At 50.9% G+C, this 20,908-nt stretch overlaps 2 protein-coding genes across 3 annotated transcripts; one reads left to right on the top strand and one right to left on the bottom strand.

The window, feature by feature from the left end:
- Positions 1-455: 455 nt before the first annotated feature.
- SLC35B2 (solute carrier family 35 member B2) lies at positions 456-3,819 on the top strand. The gene is made up of 4 exons (XM_043449410.1): positions 456-607; positions 1,148-1,344; positions 1,515-1,669; positions 2,319-3,819. Exons 1-4 carry the CDS (start codon positions 597-599, stop codon positions 3,255-3,257), a joined length of 1,302 nt encoding a protein of 433 aa, XP_043305345.1. The 5' UTR covers positions 456-596; the 3' UTR covers positions 3,258-3,819.
- A 1,805-nt stretch (positions 3,820-5,624) lies between these two features.
- Positions 5,625-11,659, bottom strand: HSP90AB1 (heat shock protein 90 alpha family class B member 1). Of its 2 annotated transcripts, none has more exons than XM_043449409.1 (12): positions 11,643-11,659; positions 9,716-9,862; positions 9,196-9,402; positions 8,940-9,099; positions 8,679-8,812; positions 8,234-8,542; positions 7,701-7,866; positions 7,321-7,511; positions 7,065-7,212; positions 6,672-6,940; positions 6,080-6,413; positions 5,625-5,995 (listed from the first exon to the last, which is right to left on the bottom strand). In XM_043449409.1, exons 2-12 carry the CDS (start codon positions 9,860-9,862, stop codon positions 5,886-5,888), a joined length of 2,175 nt encoding a protein of 724 aa, XP_043305344.1. In that variant the 5' UTR covers positions 11,643-11,659; the 3' UTR covers positions 5,625-5,885. The 2 variants fall into 2 exon arrangements, with proteins under 2 accessions (XP_043305344.1, XP_043305343.1); XM_043449408.1 differs by lacking the exon at positions 11,643-11,659 and adding an exon at positions 11,219-11,369.
- Positions 11,660-20,908: the final 9,249 nt, after the last annotated feature.

The raw sequence follows: 20,908 nt of genomic DNA, 5'->3' as shown, positions 1-20,908 counted from the left end.
GGAGGGGACAGGGGAGAGCTTCCCTGGGGAAAGGTTTTTTGGTGAATTAGTAGAACCGGGAGCAAGCCAGTACGAATCTGCAGGGAATGGGTGAGTGGGCGAGGTACACGGAGGACAGGTCATGCACATCCTCAAAGGTCATGGGGATGGGGGGGCAGGACCGGCCCAAGCCCCCAAAGCAAGTAGACATCTTCCTGCCAGAAAACGGGGAAGCGGTAACATAAGGGGGGATGTTAAAACGGTAACATAACGGGTATATACTTGGAATGCAGAACCTCCATATCCGGCAGTGGTCACCGCCACCTCCAGGCCGGTGGACAGGGCTGCGGGCGATGACGAAGCGGAGGTGGCACCGGGCTCCTGCGCGCCGAGCCTCGTCTGCCGCCGGGCCGCGAGGGGGCGCTATGGCCCAGCGGCGGCCCGGGGCGCTGCATGGTCGCGGCCGGGGGCGGAGGGGGGGCCGCGGGAGGGAGGCGGGAAGAGCGTTGCACTTCCGCTGGCCGGCGGCTCCTGGAGGCCACTGTGGGAGCGGAGGGAGCGCGCGGCCCGGGGCCCCGCAGTCCCCGGCCCCCCCTCCGCCCCACGCAGCCGGGACCATGGACCCCAGGTGGGGACTAGGGGGTGGGGGGGAGCGGCGAGCCCACGTGACCGAGCCCCGCGACACGTGACCGCCGATCCTCCGCGCGCGCGGGGGGCCGGGCGGGGTCCCAGCTCCCGGGCGGGTGGCCGGCCTAGCGCCGCCCGGAGCTGGCGCGGGTGGCGACGCGCCGTGGCCTTGTGCTTCTCGGGGGCTCCAGGAGGGTCGGGAGAGAAGTCGCGGGAGGGACCCTGGATCTTTGGGAGCTCCGAGGGCGGGATCGGGGGGCGCCGCGCCTCTAACCGGAGCGGCCGGCAGGCGCTGGAGGGAACAGAGGGAACCTGTGTGGCCGGAGGGGCGGGTCCGCTCTTGAGGACGGAGGGAGCCCAGCCTGGCCCGCGCCGCCCTCCACCCCACCCCCCCTCCCAACCCGGGAGAGAGAGAGGCTCTTTGTCCGTGCTGGGCTGCAGCTGAGGGGGGCGGGGAGGAGGCTCTGGGCCCTTCTCCAGTGTCGTCTCCTCTGGAGGGCCCAGAGGGTGAGGAGCTGTACTCTGATCTTGGTGCCCGCAGGTGGTGGGCAGTGGTGGTGCTGGCTGCGCTGCCCTCCCTGGGGGCAGGTGGGGAGAAGAACCCCGAAGCCCCTCCGGAGTCATGGACACAGCTCTGGTTCTTCCGCTTTTTGGTGAACGCGGCTGGCTATGCAAGCTTTATGGTACCTGGCTACCTGCTGGTGCAGTACTTCAGGCGGAAGAATTACTTGGAAACAGGTGTGTGGGGAAAGGGTGGGGGAAGTGTGCTTGCTCTAGATTAAAAATTAGGAGAGTTGGCCGGCAGTGCAAAGGGGATGGGCTTTGGCACGGGAGGCAGGGCCGGCTGGCGGCAGTGGGGAAGATGAAGTGCTGGGAAAAGTTTGTTTCACCTTGTGCACTTTCTCCAGGTAGGGGTCTTTGCTTCCCCCTGGTGAAAACGTGTGTGTTTGGCAATGAGCCCAAGGCCTCGGATGAGGTTCCCCTGGCTGCCCGGGCAGAGCCAGTGGAGACCAGTCCCACTTGGCAGGCCCTGAAGCTGCTGTTCTGTGCCTCGGGTCTCCAGGTAGGTAGGTGGGCTCTGCTGCTTTCCCTGGGTGGGGTCCCCGAGGAGCCAGCGTGCTCACCCCACCAGTCCCAGCAGTTGGCTGGCTGGTGGCTGTGTTTGTGTGTTCTACCAGAGGCATACCATCATCTTAGGGGTGGTTGGAGGAAACACTGTCTTTTCTTTCCTATTTTCTCACCCTCTGGGATTCTTCCCTTCCTCCTCTACTGTATGTAAGAGGGACACTGAGACGCTGACCCCATGGCATGTTGGAGTGGGCACTTCTGTTTCCACCTTGTATGCTAAGTTGGACTCATGGGTGTCCGATCTTTGTTAAAAAGTCTAGGCCCCTGGAATTGGTTGAAAATAGAGAAGAAAATACTTGGGATGGAGTCAGCTCTGACATACTCTACTGTGGGGACAAACAGGGTCTGGTCAGTCTTAAAGCATTAATCATTGTGTTTCACACACACTTGATTCTCAACAAGGTGAGTCCAGGTTTGGGAGAGAAGAGGCAAGTAACTTGTTACTACAGAGAGTTACGGTGTCCATCTTAATCATTTTCAACATCATCCTGAGAAAGGAGGAGGTGGTCAGGATGCTTTGGGGCCTGCCTGCTGTTTCCTTCTCTTGTGTATCTTCTCCGCTGTCTCTGCCCTGCCCTGCCAAGGTGTCTTATCTGACGTGGGGAGTGCTGCAGGAAAGAGTGATGACCCGCAGCTATGGAGCCACAGCCACATCGCCAGGCGAGCGCTTCTCCGACTCTCAGTTCCTGGTGCTCATGAACCGCATCCTGGCCCTGATGGTGGCTGGCGTCTACTGCATCTTATGCAAGCAGCCCCGGCATGGGGCACCCATGTATCGGTACTCCTTTGCCAGCCTGTCAAATGTGCTCAGCAGCTGGTGCCAGTACGAAGCTCTCAAGTTTGTCAGCTTCCCTACCCAGGTGCTGGCCAAGGCCTCCAAGGTGATCCCCGTTATGCTGATGGGAAAACTGGTGTCTCGGCGCAGCTATGAGCACTGGGAATATCTGACGGCTGGCCTCATCTCCATCGGGGTTAGCATGTTCCTGCTGTCCAGCGGACCGGAGCCCCACAGCTCGCCGGCCACCACGCTCTCAGGCCTCATCCTGTTGGCAGGCTACATTGCCTTCGACAGCTTCACCTCCAACTGGCAGGACGCCCTGTTCGCCTATAAGATGTCATCGGTGCAGATGATGTTTGGGGTCAACCTCTTCTCCTGCCTCTTCACAGTGGGCTCCCTGCTAGAGCAGGGGGCCCTCCTGGAGGGCATCCGCTTCATGGGGCGACACAGCGAGTTCGCAGCGCACACCCTGCTGCTGTCCATCTGCTCTGCGTGTGGCCAGCTCTTCATTTTTTACACCATTGGGCAGTTTGGGGCTGCCGTCTTCACCATCATCATGACCCTCCGCCAGGCCTTTGCCATCCTCCTCTCCTGCCTCCTCTACGGCCACACTGTCACTGTGGTGGGGGGCCTGGGAGTGGCTGTGGTCTTTGCTGCCCTCCTGCTCCGGGTCTATGCCCGGGGCCGTCTAAAGCAGCGGGGAAAGAAGGCCATGCCAGTCGAGTCATCTGTGCAGAAGGTTTAAGGGCCCAAGGGATGACTAGGGCCCGCTCACTGTACCAGTTTTTCTCTCCTACTGTCACTTCTCGGAGGCAGCTGGCTCCAGGGCACAATGCAGGTTTCTCTACCAGCGCTGCAGCAGGGGGCAGGGAGCCCAGGAGGCGGCCTTCCCCGTTGCCTTAAGTCACCAAGCCTCCAGTGGGCAGGGTTCTTCCCAGGGTGGAGAGAACAGTGGGGGACTGAGAAGGTGGAGGGGCCTTCCGAAGCCCCTCCCTTCTCCGGTTCCCCGAAGTCTTGCCCTGGAGGCTCTGCTCTTGCCCTGCCCTGACTACTACACTTTCAGACTCCGAGACATGCGTTTCTTACTCCGGTGAGAGGCACAGGTGTAGGCTCCCGATGCTGCTTTCCCAGGAGAGTGAGCGAGCGATGGTGCTGTGCTGGGCGAGGGGTTGGGAATCCTGCCCGGCACCACCAGCCCCCTGCTCCTGGATCCCTAGGCTCTGCCCTACAAACCAGTTGCAGGTTTTGGTACTTTGGAAATATAACTTTTGCTCTTATGATTTATTTTATTAAATTAAATTGCTGCAGTGGGTCTGGTCCTGTGTTTTGGTTGACAAAGTACAAACTTTGAACTTCAGATACCTAAAACTTCCATTAGCTCAGAACAGCCTAAAATTGCTGTTTTACGAGTGTCAAATGTTTAACTTGTTTAAATACTGAAAGTGAAAAAAAAAAAAAAACCCAGTGGTTGTTAACATGTACCATTTCTTTGTCCTTGTTTGTGGCTTGGTGGCTGACTGGAAACTGCAGCTCAATGCCCAGCAACACCAGTGAAGGTATACTATCAGCCCAGGAAAAGATCAAAACTCAGAAAGTACTGAATGTATGGTTTTGTACTACCATAGTAAACTCAAATTTTGAGTGAAAGATCCTCTGTATGTGCTCAGCTTAGCAAAGGGACTTTTCAAAGTGTTACGTGCTAAGTTGCTTCAGTTATGGTCAATTCTGTGACCCTATGGACCATAGCCCACCAGGTTCTTCTGTCCATGTAATTCCCCAAGCAACAATGCTGGAATGGGTTGCCATTCCCTTCTCCAGGGGATCTTCCCGACCCAGGGATTGGATCCAGGTTTCTTACGGTCTCCTGTATTGGCAGGTGGGTTCTTTACCACTATACCACTCACCTTCAGTGGTCATCATTATTTTTAAACAATTGTAGCCAATTCAGTGTTAATTTCTGCTGCACAGCAGTGATTGTTTCACAGTATTTTTTCCACTATGGTTTATAACAGGATACTGAATGTAGTTCTCTGGAGGACTTCTACATAGGAAAACTTAGGCCAGCTGACCCCAGCGCCCTACTCTGTCACCATCTCAACCACCAGTCTGTTCTTCATGATTTGATTCAGGGATTCGTTACATTTTCTACATATATCCCACATAGGTGGTTATCAAGTGGTATTTGTCTTCCCTGTTAGTATAACCTCCAGTTGCATTACTTTGTTTTTAATGGTTGAGGAGTAGTTCACCATATATGTGTACATCTTCACCTGTCAATGACCATGTGTCCACTCGACTACTGTCAGTAGTGCTGCTGTGAACACAGGGGTGTAGGTTTTTTTTTTTCGATGTTTTCTTTGGATGTTATGTCCCAGAGTGGGACTGCCATTTTTAGTTTTCTGAGGAACCTCGTTTTCCACTGTGGCTGCACCAAGTTTGGACCAACAGAATCCCAGTCCCATCCACAGCATAGGAAGGTTCCCTCCAGCATGTGAGTGCAGCTTTTACATGATGGCCGTTCAGACCCATGTGTGGTAGTACATCATTTTGGTTTACATTTCTCAAATGAGCATCTTGAACATCTTTTCATGGATCTACTGGACACCTGTCTTAAGAGAAATGTCTGTTCTTTGCCCATTTTTTGACTGAGTTAAACGAGCCATTGTGGAAATTTAGCCTATGTCCACTGCATCATTTGCAATTATTTCCTCCCACTTTTGACTACAGCTCATTTTGTTTTTATGACTTCTAAATTTACCTGTGATGGTTTTAATGTCTTCTCATGTACCATAACTGGGCTTCCCTGGTGGCTCAGCTGATAAAAAAGAATCTGCATGCAACGCAGGAGACCTGGGTGGGGAAGATCCCCTGGAGAAGGGAACGGCTACCCACTCCAATGTTCTGGCCTTGAGAATTCCATGGACTATATAATCCACAGGGGTCTCAAGAGTCAGACAAAACTTGAGCGGACATGGCTGAGCAATTTTGACTTTCACTTTATGTAACGTGTTATCTATACTCAGGATGATGGCAGGTTAAGATTTGTGAAGGGATACATACAGGATAACGCCAAACGCAGCACTGTATATACTTAAATCTACGAGAGCAGAACTGTGTAAAAAACCTGCATCTTCTTTATTTTTAATACTTTAATTTCAGAACAAAATAAACAAAACACAACACACAACATTCAAACCCCATGTCAAACGTGGAAAGGGACAGGGCTTGAGGCCCATGTATCCTGCCTTAGAAGGAAACAAATAAAACCACTAGACATCAGCAGAGGGAACCACATGGGCCAGAGCCACTGGGGCTGCTGCTTCGGGAGCCACGGGGACGCTATACAGAGGGAGCAGTCTGCAGGGAAAAACTCCTAATCTACTTCTTCCATGCGAGAGGCGTCCTCGTCACCCTCAAGGGGGGGAATCTCATCAGGAACAGCAGCACTGGGCTCCTCTGCCGTCACCTCATCTTCATCAATGCCTAAGAGCAGGAAAGAAACCACTTCAGACAAGTCTTCAAAAGTGCCCGACACCCCTTACTACTTGAGAGGACACGCATACTCACCCAGGCCAAGCTTTATCATGCGGTAGATGCGGTTGGAGTGGGTCTGCGGGTCCTCGAGCGAGAAGCCAGAGGAGAGCAGTGCAGTTTCGAACAGCAGCACCACCAGGTCCTTGACAGCCTTGTCGTTTTTGTCCGCCTCTGCCTTCTGCCGCAGGGTCTCCACGATGGGGTGGTCAGGATTGATCTCCAGGTGCTTTTTGGCCATCATGTAGCCCATGGTCGAGTTGTCCCGAAGTGCCTGGGCTTTCATTATACGCTCCATGTTGGCTGTCCAGCCATAGGTGCTCGTCACAATGCAGCAGGGTGAAGACACGAGCCTGTTGGAGATCGTCACCTGAGGGCAGTCACAGAAACTTGTTATACTGAATCAAATTACCACCTCAAGGCAAAGATGGTTACCTACTACTCTTCAGGGGAAAAATGTGTCATCTTTGGCAAATTCTATAGAAACACCAACCTTAAGAGAACAAAAAGTAGAATGGCACTAAACAAATCAGGCTGCCTAAACCACTGACTGTGTAGCAGCCAAAGATGGAAGGAAACCTCTCTGAAGGCATCTCTTACAAGGTAACTTAGCTTCATAATGGCTTACCTTCTCCACCTTCTTATCCAAGATCTCTTTCATGAGTTTGCAGAGGTTCTCAAACTTGGCCTTGCTCTCTTCCATCTTCTTCTTCTCCTCCTCGTCCTCAGGCAGCTCCAGGCCCTCCTTGGTCACGGAGACCAGACTCTTCCCATCAAACTCCTTGAGCTGCTGCACACAGTACTCATCGATGGGCTCCGTCATGTACACCACCTCAAAGCCCCGCTTCCGCACGCGCTCCACAAACGCAGAGTTGGCAACCTGCTCTTTGCTCTCACCTGTAGGATTACTCAGTGTGACTCAAAGGCCAAAATGCCTCATCCTGCCAGTTCCCCAAGACCCTTGAGTGTTCTCCCCACACCTCTCAAAAAAGGCTTTGATCAGACCCAGATTCCAACGCACCAGTGATGTAATAGATGGACTTCTGGGTCTCCTTCATGCGAGACACATATTCTGAGAGAGAAGTCATCTCGTCTCCAGACTGGGACGTGTGATAGCGCAACAGCTCAGAAAGGCGTCGCCGGTTAGTGGAGTCCTCGTGGATTCCAAGCTTTATGGGTGGGGAAAAAATCATTTTGTTAAGAAGTAACTTATCCTCCAAGTGCATTAGAGAAAAAAAAAATCCATTATAATTATTAAGCAAATACTTCCTGCTTACCTTTAGGTTTTTAGAGAATGCCTCATAGAATTTCTTGTAGTTCTCCTTGTCTTCTGCTAGCTCAGAGAAGAGCTCAAGGCACTTCTTAACAATGTTCTTACGAATAACCTTCAAGATTTTGCTCTGCTGGAGCATTTCTCGGGAGATGTTCAGAGGAAGGTCTTCAGAGTCAACCACCCCACGGATGAAGTCTGAAATCAAATATGGAAGCTGGGTTTTAAAGATACAGGAGTGGCGGGGATAAAGACAACAGGTATATAAGGTCAGCTGGATTTAACAGAAGGACCGATTTTCTCACCAAACCTTCACTTGTTAGATAAAGACTCCAGTCCCCCTGAAAACGCTGAAACGAACTACATTAGGGCAAAAAGATAACTTACTGAGGTATTCCGGAATCAACTCATCACAGCTGTCCATGATGAACACACGGCGGACATACAGTTTGATGTTGTTCTTTTTCTTTTTGTTCTCGAAGAGATCAAAAGGAGCCCGACGGGGGATGAACAGCAGTGCTCTGAATTCCAATTGACCTTCTACAGAGAAGTGCTGAAAGAAATCCAAGATAAGCCAACTATGTAGTTCAAGACAAGAGTGGCTTTTTGTCCCAATACCAAAATGTCCAGTTCCTTGAAACAAAAATCTTCCTATCCCTGTAAAGAAGATTTAAGCCCCAATGCCCTAAATGAATCCAACATGGCACAAGCACTGTATAATCTTTGGGTCAAAGACTTCAGGTGGGTCAAGCTGCCAGAGACAGTGGGGTCACGGGGGAAGATGTCATTTCTCCACCCTGGAAGGGTCCATTAGCAAATAAACGCATAGCATTCACAGTTCCCAGCTACCAACCAGTTGCATAAGTTCCCTTTGTTCATATCAGCTCCTCCTATTGAGCCAACAAGTTAAGACGTCTTACCTTCACTGCCAAGTGATCTTCCCAGTCATTGGTAAGACTCTTGTAGAACTCGCCATATTCCTCTTGGGTGATGTCATCAGGGTTCCTGGTCCAAATGGGCTTGGTCTTGTTCAGTTCTTCCTGATCAATGTACTTCTCCTTTATCTTCTTTGTTTTCTTTTTCTTATCTTTGCCACTATCATCCTCCTCGTCTGAGCCCACATCTTCAATCTTAGGCTTCTCTTCATCATCTTTATCTTCCTCTTCTTTCTCACCTTTCTCTTCTTCAGCCTCATCATCACTGATTTCCTTCTCACGTTCTTTCTCCAGCTAGAAGTATCAAAGATGACAGTGTCAAGAGTACAAAAAAGCAAAAAAAAAACAAAAAAAACAAAAACCCCCCCAAAGTCCATGCAATTCTCTAAAGCAGCAGTTACCTGCACTTGAGTTACCAGTCCATACTCACATAAAGTGTGATGGGATAGCCTATGAACTGTGAGTGCTTCTTTACCACTTCTTTGACCCGCCTCTCTTCCAAGTACTCTGTCTGGTCTTCCTTCAGGTGGAGAATCACTTTGGTACCACGGCCAATAGGTTCACCTAGAAAGAATCAACCAGAACAGAGTGTAAGGAACTAAAGAAACGCAGAACTGTAACTGCTTTACACACACAGTGCAAGAGCTTCATTACTGTTTCCCCAGACACCGTAACAGGAATGCTAACTCACCATGGTCAGCACGGACAGTGAAGGAACCCCCAGCAGAAGACTCCCAAGCATACTGTTCATCATCGTTATGCTTTGTGATCACAACCACTTTCTCTGCCACTAAGTAGGCAGAGTAGAAGCCCACACCAAATTGCCCAATCATGGAGATGTCTGCACCAGCCTGCCAAAAAGTTTAAAAAAGTCAAACTCAAGTTTCAAAGAAATGGCAAAGCAAACACCAATAATATAAATGGGGTGTGCCTAACTAACCACGTACCTGAAGAGCCTCCATAAACGCTTTAGTGCCAGACTTGGCAATGGTTCCCAAATTATTTACAAGATCAGCTTTGGTCATGCCAATGCCCGTGTCTACCAGAGTCAGAGTACGCTCCTGGGGGTTCGGGATGATGTCGATTTTCAGCTCTTTACCACTGTCCAATTTGGAAGGGTCTGTCAGGCTCTCATAGCGAATCTTGTCCAACGCCTGAAAGTACAAAATTGCAGTTTTACAATTCTGCTTCCTCAAATTCCATTTCACCCAAAAGAAAGTTTTTTAAATTCTCCAAACACCCTAATTCTGATTACCCCTTTAGCTTGTAGGTTGAAAATGACATCCAGTGGGTTACAGTACCCCATCTATCCAGAGAGAGCAAGGCAATAGTTTTTGGAACGACAGTTAAGTTTATATCCCCTTTATCAGTAAACACCACAAAATGCCAAACCACTCCCACTTTCCCTCTCTTGGAGTACTTGAAAAACAAAAAACCAATATCAATGAAGACATTCAAGGCACTCACATCAGAAGCATTACTGATCAACTCCCGAAGAAAAATTTCCTTGTTGGAATAGAAGGTGTTGATAATAAGAGACATGAGTTGGGCAATTTCTGCCTGGAAGGCAAATGTCTCCACCTCCTCCTCTCCATGGTGCACTTCCTCGGGCATCTAAAATAAAAACGCAAGAATTTAAGACTCCTCAAGTTCACCCTCAGCCACAATACAGACTCTACTCAAGCTGTTTCGAGCTGGGTACTAAGACTGGAAAATCCTCCCCCTCTATCAATTTCAGGCAGCACCTTAGAAACAATGTGGGGAGGGGCGCGCCTAACACGTTGAACAAATTGCGTTAATATTTCTTGTATTTTGAAGCCAAACTGCCGTTAAGTGAATCACAGATCAGCACAATCTAGTTCATTTGTTAGGCACTCCAACCCAGGTATCTCGAACGCTTGAGGTAGATTCACACAAATTTAAATACGCAAATTACTGACTATAGTTCTATCTTCAAGGTAACTAGTTTCACATTAAAGGGCAATAATTTAAAACTGTCCTGCCATTAGATAACTCCAAAGAGATAATGTGGTACTGCTGCCTCCCCTAGGGAGCTGTCCCATAGAAACAGCTAACTCGAGATTGGCGGGATGCCCATCCAGGTGGGCTATTAAGACAAAGAACCGATAAAGCAAGGGCTCCGTCGTGACCCCTCAGCACACGTGACTGAAACTCAAGACCAAACCAAACACTAAGATGGTGGCCTTAGTCTGCGGGGCCGACTCTCGTCACGGCTGGACATGCGTCGACCACGCGAGGAGGGGGCGCCACCGCGCAGCCTCCCTTCGCCCCAGCATCCGGGCACCAGGGCGGGGCGCCGGGCTCCACAAGCTTCCAGAACAATCTCAGCTCTCAGCGAGGGGCGGGGGAAGGGATGTGCCCACGAATCCCAGAGCCTTCCCCCTCCGCTCGCCAGCCCCTCCTCCACCGAGACGCAGGAAAGATCTGGAAGGATGGAGGAAGCACGATATACGCTGCCGGCGACCGAAAACGGAGCTCGCCGCAGACCCTCACGGAAAAGCCCCGAACAAAAGGACTTTAAAAAAATTAGCGTCCTACAAAAGAAGTGGCACAACCTGGTCATGACCAGCCTTGCTGAGTCACAGCGGGCGCGCCCACCCGCCCCGCTCGGGGACCCTCCCGGGCCCCGTAGCCGCGTCCGGAAGTGGAGAGGCAAACATGGCAGCGTCCCGGGCCGGCGCGGCCACCACGTGCAGTGCCTACCCCTCCGCCCCATTCTGCGGCCCCACAAAACGACGCTTAATAGCTGCGGAAAAGCAGCCCCGCCGCCAACAGTAGAAAAGTGTCTTATTAAGAGCTCGCTCCCACCGCCCCCGCCAGAGAAGAAATGGGAGCGTTACGCCAGAAGCCGCCCCAAAACAAGATGTAGGTCTCGGAAAGGAGGCATAGGCCGAAAGCTACGCGAAAGAACAAGCTACCTGAAAAGCCCAGATAAGACCGGAGCCTTACCTTCAAAGATAAGAATTACAGGTACTAGAGAACACCGAATGGGCAATGGCTGCCTCAGGCTCACTCGCCTCAAGAAGGCTGCACAGGGGTGACTCAAGAGAACGGCTGAGTGCCCCCAATCGCTTTATATAAGGCGAAGCACAGCGCAGCTGCCCGCCCCCGAATCCCTCCGCCTTAAAGGAGGATGCCTGTCGGCCGCGCACCTGCCGCCGCCCGCCCAGCCACCCACCCACCGTGACGTCACGGTCCAAAATAGGGGAGGGGGCCGTGAAAGGCGGGAGCCGCAGGCCCGGAGAGCTCACGTATTTACTGATGTTCACAGCCCCGTTTCCGCGCTCCAAAAACAGGACACCATCAGAAACAGATGTTGGGAGTGCTCATATAACATAGGCGGTGGAACTAGAGGCGAGGATTCCCCACTGACCTCTGTAAAAACCTGCAGGGCAGGCGTCTCCACTCCCGGGAGTCCCAGCCTCGGGACTAAGATCCAAGCCAAACAGGGGTCACCCACTCCCCGCTACGCTCCTAGGTTCGACCTCCTCATTAGAAGCTGCCCTACACATACTCCAACTGCCTGATGCGGGAAAGGGGTCTTTTCCGCGGGCGTTGCGGACTTCGTGGGCCTGCCCGGAATACAGGTCCTCCCGGGGGCGGGCCGGCGTTTCGCCGCGGGGCGTGGCTCCGGCTGCGGGTCGGGCGCTGGCTCAATCCGGCGAGGGGATTCTTTGCCTGCACACGCGGCGGAAGGAGCCAGGGCGGCGGTGCTGCGACACTTCCAGCAGCTTCCAGACGGCCAGGGCGGCTCTGCCCCGCCCCTTCCCTTGAGGCCCCGCCCCACCCTCTGCGGCCTGGGCTGTGTCTGCGGCGGCTCCGCCCCGCAACCGCACTGCTGGGATCCTGGGGGCCAAGGAGGCTATGCCCTCATCGCATTTCCTCTAGGAAACTGCAGATGGGACCGTCTACCCTACCCGCCAGGCCCAGATAGCCCGGCACTGCGTCCTTGGTGGGGTGGAGCGGGGATGACCCCACTTCTCCTCCCATCGATCACACAGCACACCGGCCGGTGGGGCGGCTCTGAGGGCGCCGGCTTCAGAGAGCAGACACTGGGGATGGGGTCGCGTACCCGACGGATTGCCCCCACCCTCCACCCCCAGCTTCTGCAGCCGCCCACAGGTGCGGGAGCGCCGAGACTTGCATATCGAGTTGTTTCTCAATCTGGCTTCCTTTTTCTTTTTTTTCCCACCTTCTTCCCTCCTCCTGCAGCTGCTTACATATGGGAAAAGTCGGGTCTCTAAGGACTCCTGCAGGGTGGCAGGAGTTCTTGTCAGCATGATGACTCTGGTCAGAGTGTGGCCTGCTCCAGATGCCAGAACCAAGTCGTTCCCCTTCGGCTGTGGCGCCGGAGCCTCAAGGCCATGGGCCTGCCCAGGGAGTGCCAGACGGACGCCCACGTCTGCTGTCTCTGCCCCGTTTGCGTACCCTCCAGCTGGTGAGCTGGCCTTGCTTTTCCAAGGCCTTACCTCTGAAACCTCCATGCAGATACCCTCCAGGAGAGAATGGCCCCTCCCTACGCCGTGACCCTTTGGATGTCCAGCAACTCCTTTTGTGACCTTCTTTGTCGGTCCCTGGCATCCTGGGGAGAGTTGCCCCACCACCCACCCGCGGACCTCCCTCAGCAGCCCTGAGACTGGTGCCCAGTCTCATTCTTTAACATTTTCTTTGTTCATGTGTTGGGTTCCAGGGAACAAAGGACCCTTGCCTCCCTTCTCCTTGGCCCACACTACAGCCCTCAACAGCTCTGCCCCCATTACCTCAATTTCATCTCTCCATAGACTTCTACTTTTCTTCCTTATGGTGTGGGAGAAGCCTGTGGCTGGGAGAAGTCAATGACTGTGGGAAGGGGCATGGGCGCTGCTGCTAGGAGGGGCCCTCGGCTGCTCTGTTTCTGATGGAAACCTCAAACCAGGAGCATCACCCCCACCCCAGTGCACAGAAGGGGTTAGTTAATTAGACACCTCCCTGGTTCACTCGAGCATCCACAGTATTTTACAGTCCTGTGAAGGGGTGGGAATGAGTCTGCACACCTAGAAAGTGGGAGAGGAAGGCTTTAGTGAGTACCCCTGGGTGGGTCAGCTCAGAGCCTTCGCTCCATTAACTCCCGTGCTCCCTGTTGCAGAAATCCAGTAGTGCGGATGATGTTTCCCTTCCCAGGCTCAAGCCGGAAGCGGAACAAGAATCACTCCTGTGGACCAGTGTCGGGACCAAAAATTCCTCAGGGGGTTCCTGATGGGAAAATCTCAAGTCTCAACACCAGCACAGAAATTCTGATTTCTCTTCTGGAAGCCTCCCAGGATGACCTCTCCAGCTCACTGACACTCACTGAGCTCCACTTGTAAGCCTAGCCTTACCACGCGGAGATGCGGCAACAAGACAAGAAGTCCTCAGCCCACTGGGGGGAGCTGCGGCAGACCAGCTGTGAATCAGAGCAGCTAGAAGCAGGGGAGAAACCTCAGTCTCCCAGCTCAGCCTGGGGAAGGTGGCCGGCACAGGTCTATACCCAGCAAAGGGAAAGCATGGGGAAGGCACGGCCCTGACAGAGGGACCAGGAACCCTCAAGGGAGGCAAAGTAAAAATGAAAGAAAGTGAAGTCGCTCAGTCGTGTCCGACTCTTTGCTACCTCATGGACTGTAGCCCACCAGGCTCCTCCGTCCATGAATTTTCCAGGCAAGAATACTGGAGTGGGTTGCCATTTCCTTCTCCAGGGGATCTTCCCAACCCAGGGATAGAATCCAGGTCTCCCGCATTGCAGGCAGACACTTTACCATCTGAGCCACCAGGGAAACCCGGGGAGGCAGGGGGCACTGAAAGCGGCTCAGCAGGCAGGCGTCAGGTCACATAGGGTCACAATGCCATGCTAAGTAGTTCTGACCTTAACTTAGGGTCAAGGAAGTCACTTAAGGCTGTTAAAGATGACTTGACCCCACCCCACCCTGACCCCCAGAAGTCTTTTCTCAGCAGCATTTGCAATCCTTGATGTTCCCAAGATACCCTTTATTTCCAACCAGGCCTCAAAGACCCAGCCTCACCTTCTGCTGCCTGGAGCAACGCCAGATGAAGCAAGGACTGACAAACTATGGCCCTCAGCCAGTGGTCTTATCACTTGCTTTTGTGTGGCCTGTGAATAAAAATGGTTTTTACAATGTTTAATGGTTGAAAAGAATCAAAGGAAAGATAGTATTTTGGCATGTGAAAAGTATGTGAGGACTTTCCTGGTGGTCCAGTGGCTAAGACTCTGCACTCCCAAAGCAAGGGGCCTGGGTTCCATTGATGGTCAGGGAACTAGATCTCACATGCCACAGCTAAAAGATCCCACATGCTGCACCTAAGACCTGGTGCACCCAAGTAAAATAAATATTTTTTAAAGCAGATGAAATTTGAATTTGTGTCCATAAAGTTTTACTGAAACACAGCTTTACTTCTCTGTGTACATGTTGTCTTCAGTTTGTTTCACACTGTAATGAGGGAGCTGGTAGTTAAGACAGAGACCATATAGCTTGCAAAGTCTAAATATTTACCCTCTCACCTTTTGCAGAAAAGCGCTGCAGACCCCCGATCTAGCTAAAGCAACGTAGGGTCTTGCAAGCCACACAAGACCTGGATAGAGGCTTCCTGCTGCTGCTCACTCTGGGACTTCTAGTTAGGAAGTGCAAATGGTCATTCATGGGGGTCAGGGGTCACTGAGGGGAGTTTAGATACAGGGCAATGGATGAATCAAACAACTGCGGGCATCAGGACATCAGAGACTGTATAAGCATGGAGACGTAATAGATGTGAATTTGATCCCTGGGCTGGGAAGATCCCCTGGAGGAGAACACGGACAACCCACTCCAGTATTCTTGCCTGGAGAATCCCATGGACAGAGGAGCCTGGCAGGCTGCAGTCCATAGGGTCACACAGAGTCAGACATGACTGAAGCGACTCAGCATGCACGTAGCTCTGGATCCTTAACCCCCAGAACAGGCAGCCCCCCAAGTTCAGAGCCTGCCAGGCATCCTCTATATCAGTTTTGGTCTTCCTGGTTTCACCAAGTTTACATCTCTCAATTCCTGAGCTGACATCCTCCTGGGTCAATGGACCTGACATTAAGATAACGATGGGACAGCTGAGCAGGTCTGCAGGGCCAACCAGTGTTCCATCTCTTTGCCTTAGTTTCCATGTTCTGCTGGGACATGCCTTGCACAGCATTTGCTCATTTGATTGTTATGTTATTTTTTGATGCAGTGGCAAACGGAAATTTTTGTTCATTTTCTGTTTCCTGGAGAGTCTGAAAAGCGATTGTTGTGTATTGATCCCACAACTTGGTAAGCTATGTTACTAATTCTTAATTTGTCCGTCAGTATTTGTTTTATAGTTTTTCTTGTTTTCTAGTACAACCCTAGCTATCATCTGAGAACAATGATATTTTGGTTTTTGCCTTTCTAACCCTTGTGTGTCTTATTTCTTGTTATACTGCACCAGCTAGGACCTGCAGAAAAATGATGTGTGAAAAGAGTGGTCCTGGGCATCCCTGTCTCCTTTCTGATCAGAAAAGGAACCCTTTATCATTGAGCATATTTACTGTCTCTGCTCCCCACTTGTGATACATCTTAAACTGAATAAGTATCAGGATTTTTTTTTGGCATCTATTGAAAATATTGTTTTTAAAATTTCCTTTATCTATTGATATTTTTAATTCATTAACAGACTTACTAATGTTACACTGAGATTATCTATTTTCTTTTAAGTTTTGTAGAACCCATCTATAAAACTGCCTGTTGTTTCTATTGTTTTGTATATGAAAACCTTTTAGGGGCTTCCCTGATGGTGCAGTGGCTGAGACTCTCTGCTCCCAGTGAAGGTGGCCCTGGGTTCGATCCCTGGTCAGGGAACTAGATCCCCGTGTGCTGTGCCGCAACCAAGACCTGGTGCAGCCAAATAAATAAATAATACATAAGATTTAAAATTTTTTAAATAAAACATTTTAATTAGAAACTCAATTTTTTTTCATGATATATGTGCACTCAAGTTTTCTACTACTTACTCCTTGAGTGAATTTTGTTTAATAATTTTTCCGGATGTTTCTTGAAAGCTTTAAAGATTATGGCATTCTATTTCCTTGACTAACTTTTAAATCTCTGTTCTGTCTCAAGTATGTCTCCTTATTCACTCCTACAATTCTTTCTTGTGTCTTTTCCTTTTTTATAATAATCAGTTTCACCAGGGACTTATCTATTTTATTTACATAATTTTTCTGCTTAATTCTTTAATTTTTTTTTTACTTTATTCCTTTATTTTTTAAATTTCTGCTAAACTTTTTCTCATGGATTCTATTTTCAGGGGATCGAGTCTGTTGTTCTTTTTCTATTTTCTTAACTTCAATACTTGGCATATTAAATTTCAGCCTTTCCCCTTTTCAGACATAAGGATTTAAGACTATAAGTTTCTTCTCAAGTACTATTTTAGCTATATCCCACAAATTTCAATATATAGTATTTTTAACTCAGTTTAAAGGATTTTGATTACCCTTATGGTACCTTTGTTGATCCATTTATAAGTGCTTAAAATGGTCAGTTGTTTTATATTATCTTTTCATTTATGCCAACAATATACAATGGTATGTATGGTGCTGAACTTTTGTATTTGAGACTTCCTTTGTAATCTAGGATGTGGTTAATATTTATAAACCCTCCATGTATGCTTGAGAAAAAGTATCTATCACCTAGCTGTTGGATAAGTCTAAATATGTTAAACCTACTAAATCAAGCCAGTTAATTGTGTTGTTCCAAACAAACAAAACACCCACTTGGAGACTCCTTGGGACATAGCTTGGAGAAGGGAGAGGCTGAAGGTGGGGAGCTCACACAGGGGTGGGGCAGAGGCAGGGTGCATGCCTTTTCTGAGGTAGGGTGACAGAAGTAGGCCTGAGGCAATGCTCTGTGCTCCCAGAGCAGGGCCCGGATTCTATCCCTGGTTGCGGAACTAGATCCTGCATGCCACAACTAGAAAGATCCTACATGCTGCAGCTAAAGATCCTGCTCGCTGCAACTAAGACCTGGTGCAGCTAATAAATGTATAAAAATTAAAAATATCAAAAAAAGAAATGGGGATGGGGAGGGAGGGTCAGGATGGGGAACACATGTACACCCATGGCTGATTCATGTGAATATATGGCAAAAACCACTACAATATTGTAAAGTAATTAACCTCCAATTAAAATAAATTAAAAAAAAAAGAAATGGGGGCTGAGGGGAGGAGGACCACTCTGGGTTGGAGGGGTCTAGAAGTCTATTTCAGGATTGTGGGGCATCAGAGAGAGACATTCAGGAGGCAAAGGCTGACGGCTGAAGTCAGGGGCAAGAATGAAATATGTCAGGAGAGTGGGGTGTGAAAGCCCGAAATTGTGGTCTAAGCCATTCAGGAATTGTAAATGGGGCACACCTTTGGTAACTTTCTCTTTAATATTCAATATCAGTGTCTTGACTCTAAGGGCATAGTTATATGTGGCCTGGGGGGGTGTGACAGTCCTGGCTACCTGCTGTGGTCAGCTCAGCCCCCAAATGCCTGTCCTCCTGCCATTGCCCCCACCAGGCAGCCCTTTTTGTCCTGGGCGTTGTTCAGTGTTCTGGGTCCCCTCTGACTAAGAAGGGAAAGCATAACCCCAAACCGGCTCAGCTCAGAGCAGATTATAGTCGGAAAGGTGCAGGGGGCAGGTGACACCGCAAACAACTCTGACCTGCTTAACTGTGCTGCCTGACGCCTGTCCTGCTCCAGGCACAAGGCTCAATGTGCAGGTCTCAACTGCCCGGATTTCTGGGTCAGTCACAGGACTCAAGGCTTGCCTGGTCCACCTGCACCAGGTAAGAGACGGGTAGGGCCATGGTACTGCTGGTGGGGGGTGAGGAACTCACCAACAGGAGGGGCTGAGGCTACACATCAGGAAGGACCTTGCTGGTTTCTCCCAGGAAGGATGTCAAGGGAATTCGGGATCCTAGGAGGCTTAGAATCCCTGGGATGTTAGAAGATGCCTCTCTGGAATGTTCTGGAGGCAGGGAGGCAGGTGATGGTGCCACCCTATCACGTGAGGCTCTGGACCTTTTCCCACGCCCTTCACTACCTTGAAACGTGTGTGTGTGTGTGTGTGTGAGAGATGAGGGCTGAGAGACACAGAGAAACAGAGACTTAAACGTACCTGGTGCTTTGAAGTTTACAAAATGTTTTCCCATCCGTTAAACTTTCCAACCTCGGTTTTATGGACGAAAACAGGCATTGGCCATCGTCAGCCCTCCTTAGGATTATTAGACGTTCGTAGGAGTCAATATATGTAAAAGGAGCCGCAGGTGAGCGTTATTCATTAACTCCGTGAGTTTCACAACCGGGAGAGGTAGGCTAGGCAAATATTATTACCCCTGCTTTACAGATGAGCGACTGTGACATGGAAAGCGCTTGGCTCAAGGTCTCCCGGACTTAACGGGCAGTAAAGTCTGCCCCCCACCCCAACTGGCAGGGGCCAGATGCGAAGAAGGGCTGCGCGGATGCAGGCCGCGCTCCCGCGAGGGGGCGCGCGCAGCACGCTGACGTCGCGCCCCCAGCCCCCGCCGCGGGGCGGGGCTAAGAAGGACGCAGGGGCCCCTCGTTCGCGTCCCTGCCTGGCGGTTCTCGGCTGTCGCGCGCGAGGCAGGGACCCGAGTGCTCGTTCGCACTTGGCTGGGCTGAAGGAAATGAGGTCTGGTTCTCGAGGCTTCCCGGGGCTGAAGGTGCAGGGGAGGGGCCCGAACAGCGTGGAGGGAGGAGCCGCGGGTCGCTTAGATGGGGGCTGGGAGCCCACCAGAGGTCGCCCTAATGACTCTTGGCACCTCTGTCTCTAGGGCTCGCATCTCCCGCACCCAGGCTCTCCCGCAGACTCGCTTAATTCCCTTAGCAAGTCCGTACACGTCACCCCGTTTAAAGAACAAGAATCTGGGCCACAGAGGATGGGTGACACAGATGGTTCTTGGCAGGACCAAGATGGAATCCTCGTCTCTGAATCTGAACCACGTCCCCACCCCGTACAAAGTTCCTGGGAGCGGGTAGCTGTCCTGAGCAGAAGCCCCTGCTTTTGTGAGGTCCTGCTGACTCATTTAGTATTTGCCCTGCTGTCTGGAGCCAGAACGCCGGCGGGCTCACTGGCAGGGATCACCCGAACCGCCAAGGCTGTGGGGCTGTGGTGAGCACACTCTCCCAAGGGCACCCACGCAGGAAGCCGGGTCAGGTGGAGATGAGCGGGAGGAACCCAGCTGGGACACAGGCTCCTGGTGGGTTGTGGGGAAACGTGGGTTTTGCTCACCTTCACCCTCCCTACTAGCTTGCCCCAGGAACCAGACAGGCCTCCCTGGAAGCCTGGCTTCCCTCCTTCAGACTGCCACTCTTCCTGTGTGTGTCAAGACTTGGGTTTCACCCAGGGCCTGCTGGCCAGAACCCGGCTATCTCTTTAAGGTGACTCTGCACTTCTTTGCTCACATCCATTTTGAATCACTATCAAGAGTTTTACATCCTGAGAATAATTTTCCCAATAATGGGGGGGGGGGGTTCCTTTCAAGCACCTGCTTGCGTCATACTACCCCACACTCTACTCTTCCCATCTTCACTCCAAAGACTACAAACAGGTATATTCCAATTCATCAGTTATACGTGATGGTTCACTTCTGTTTTTAAGGATGATGGCTAATTTTGCTGGGGCTCTTTAACTTTTCAAAGATTTGAAGCCCCAACAATTCACCAAGTAAGATTAAAAAAGAGGAAAGTTTCTGTGGGGCTGTGGCGGCCACCTCAGGGAGTACAGCAGCCTATGCACAGACCACTGCTTGGGGCAGAAATGTCACACGAAGGAAGGCGACGACCAGTACAAGCCCCGCCTTTGCCCACTTTACAGGAAGCAAAGTGCCGGGAGGAAAGGTGAGGCCCCAGAGGCCTGCCTCCCACAGGCAGCGTTGCTTGCAGAGCGCCCACTTGTGGTCAGAAACCGTCACTGCAGTTGGGCCGGCAGGACCTGTTGTCTAACCCCCAGAGCTTTCTAACCACCTGGCTCTCAGGTGAGGATGGTGAGGTCTTGAGTAAAATGAATGAGATTCACATTTTTTGATAATTGCATTAGAAAAATTTTTGGAAAAGATATTCTAGTACTCATCTTCAAACATCAGTTTCAGTCAGGGGACTTCCAGTGGCTAAGACTCCACATTCCCAATGCAGGGGGCCTGGGTTTAATCCCTGGTCAGGGAACTAGATCCCACGTGATCAAGCACAGTCAGATAAATAATTTTTTTTTCAAAGTTCAGAAAGATGTGACTGTAATCTAAAATGTTTGTCCTTCAAGTCACTACTGGAGTTGAACTGAGTCCTACCACACAGCTGGAGTCTGGCCTGCAAAGACTGTGAGGGGGACAAACAGATTCAAGGAAGCGAACATTTCTGAGTATCTCTGGGAGCTTAGAGTGAAAACGTCAAATGTGGACCTGAACCTGAAAAACATGACTGGTAACTGGAGTAAGATAAGAGCATAAGCCACAGTTACAAAAGGTGCAGAAGGGGAAGGAACTATGGAAACTGGTGGCTGCTGGTGGTGGAGGAAGATCAGGAAATGCCTGACGTGCTCCAGGATATACCAGCCTGTGACTG

This window comes from Cervus canadensis, chromosome 28, assembly GCF_019320065.1.
Source record: "Cervus canadensis isolate Bull #8, Minnesota chromosome 28, ASM1932006v1, whole genome shotgun sequence".
NCBI classification, from domain to species: Eukaryota; Metazoa; Chordata; class Mammalia; order Artiodactyla; family Cervidae; genus Cervus; species Cervus canadensis.
This window is presented reverse-complemented; position numbering and strand designations above follow the sequence as displayed.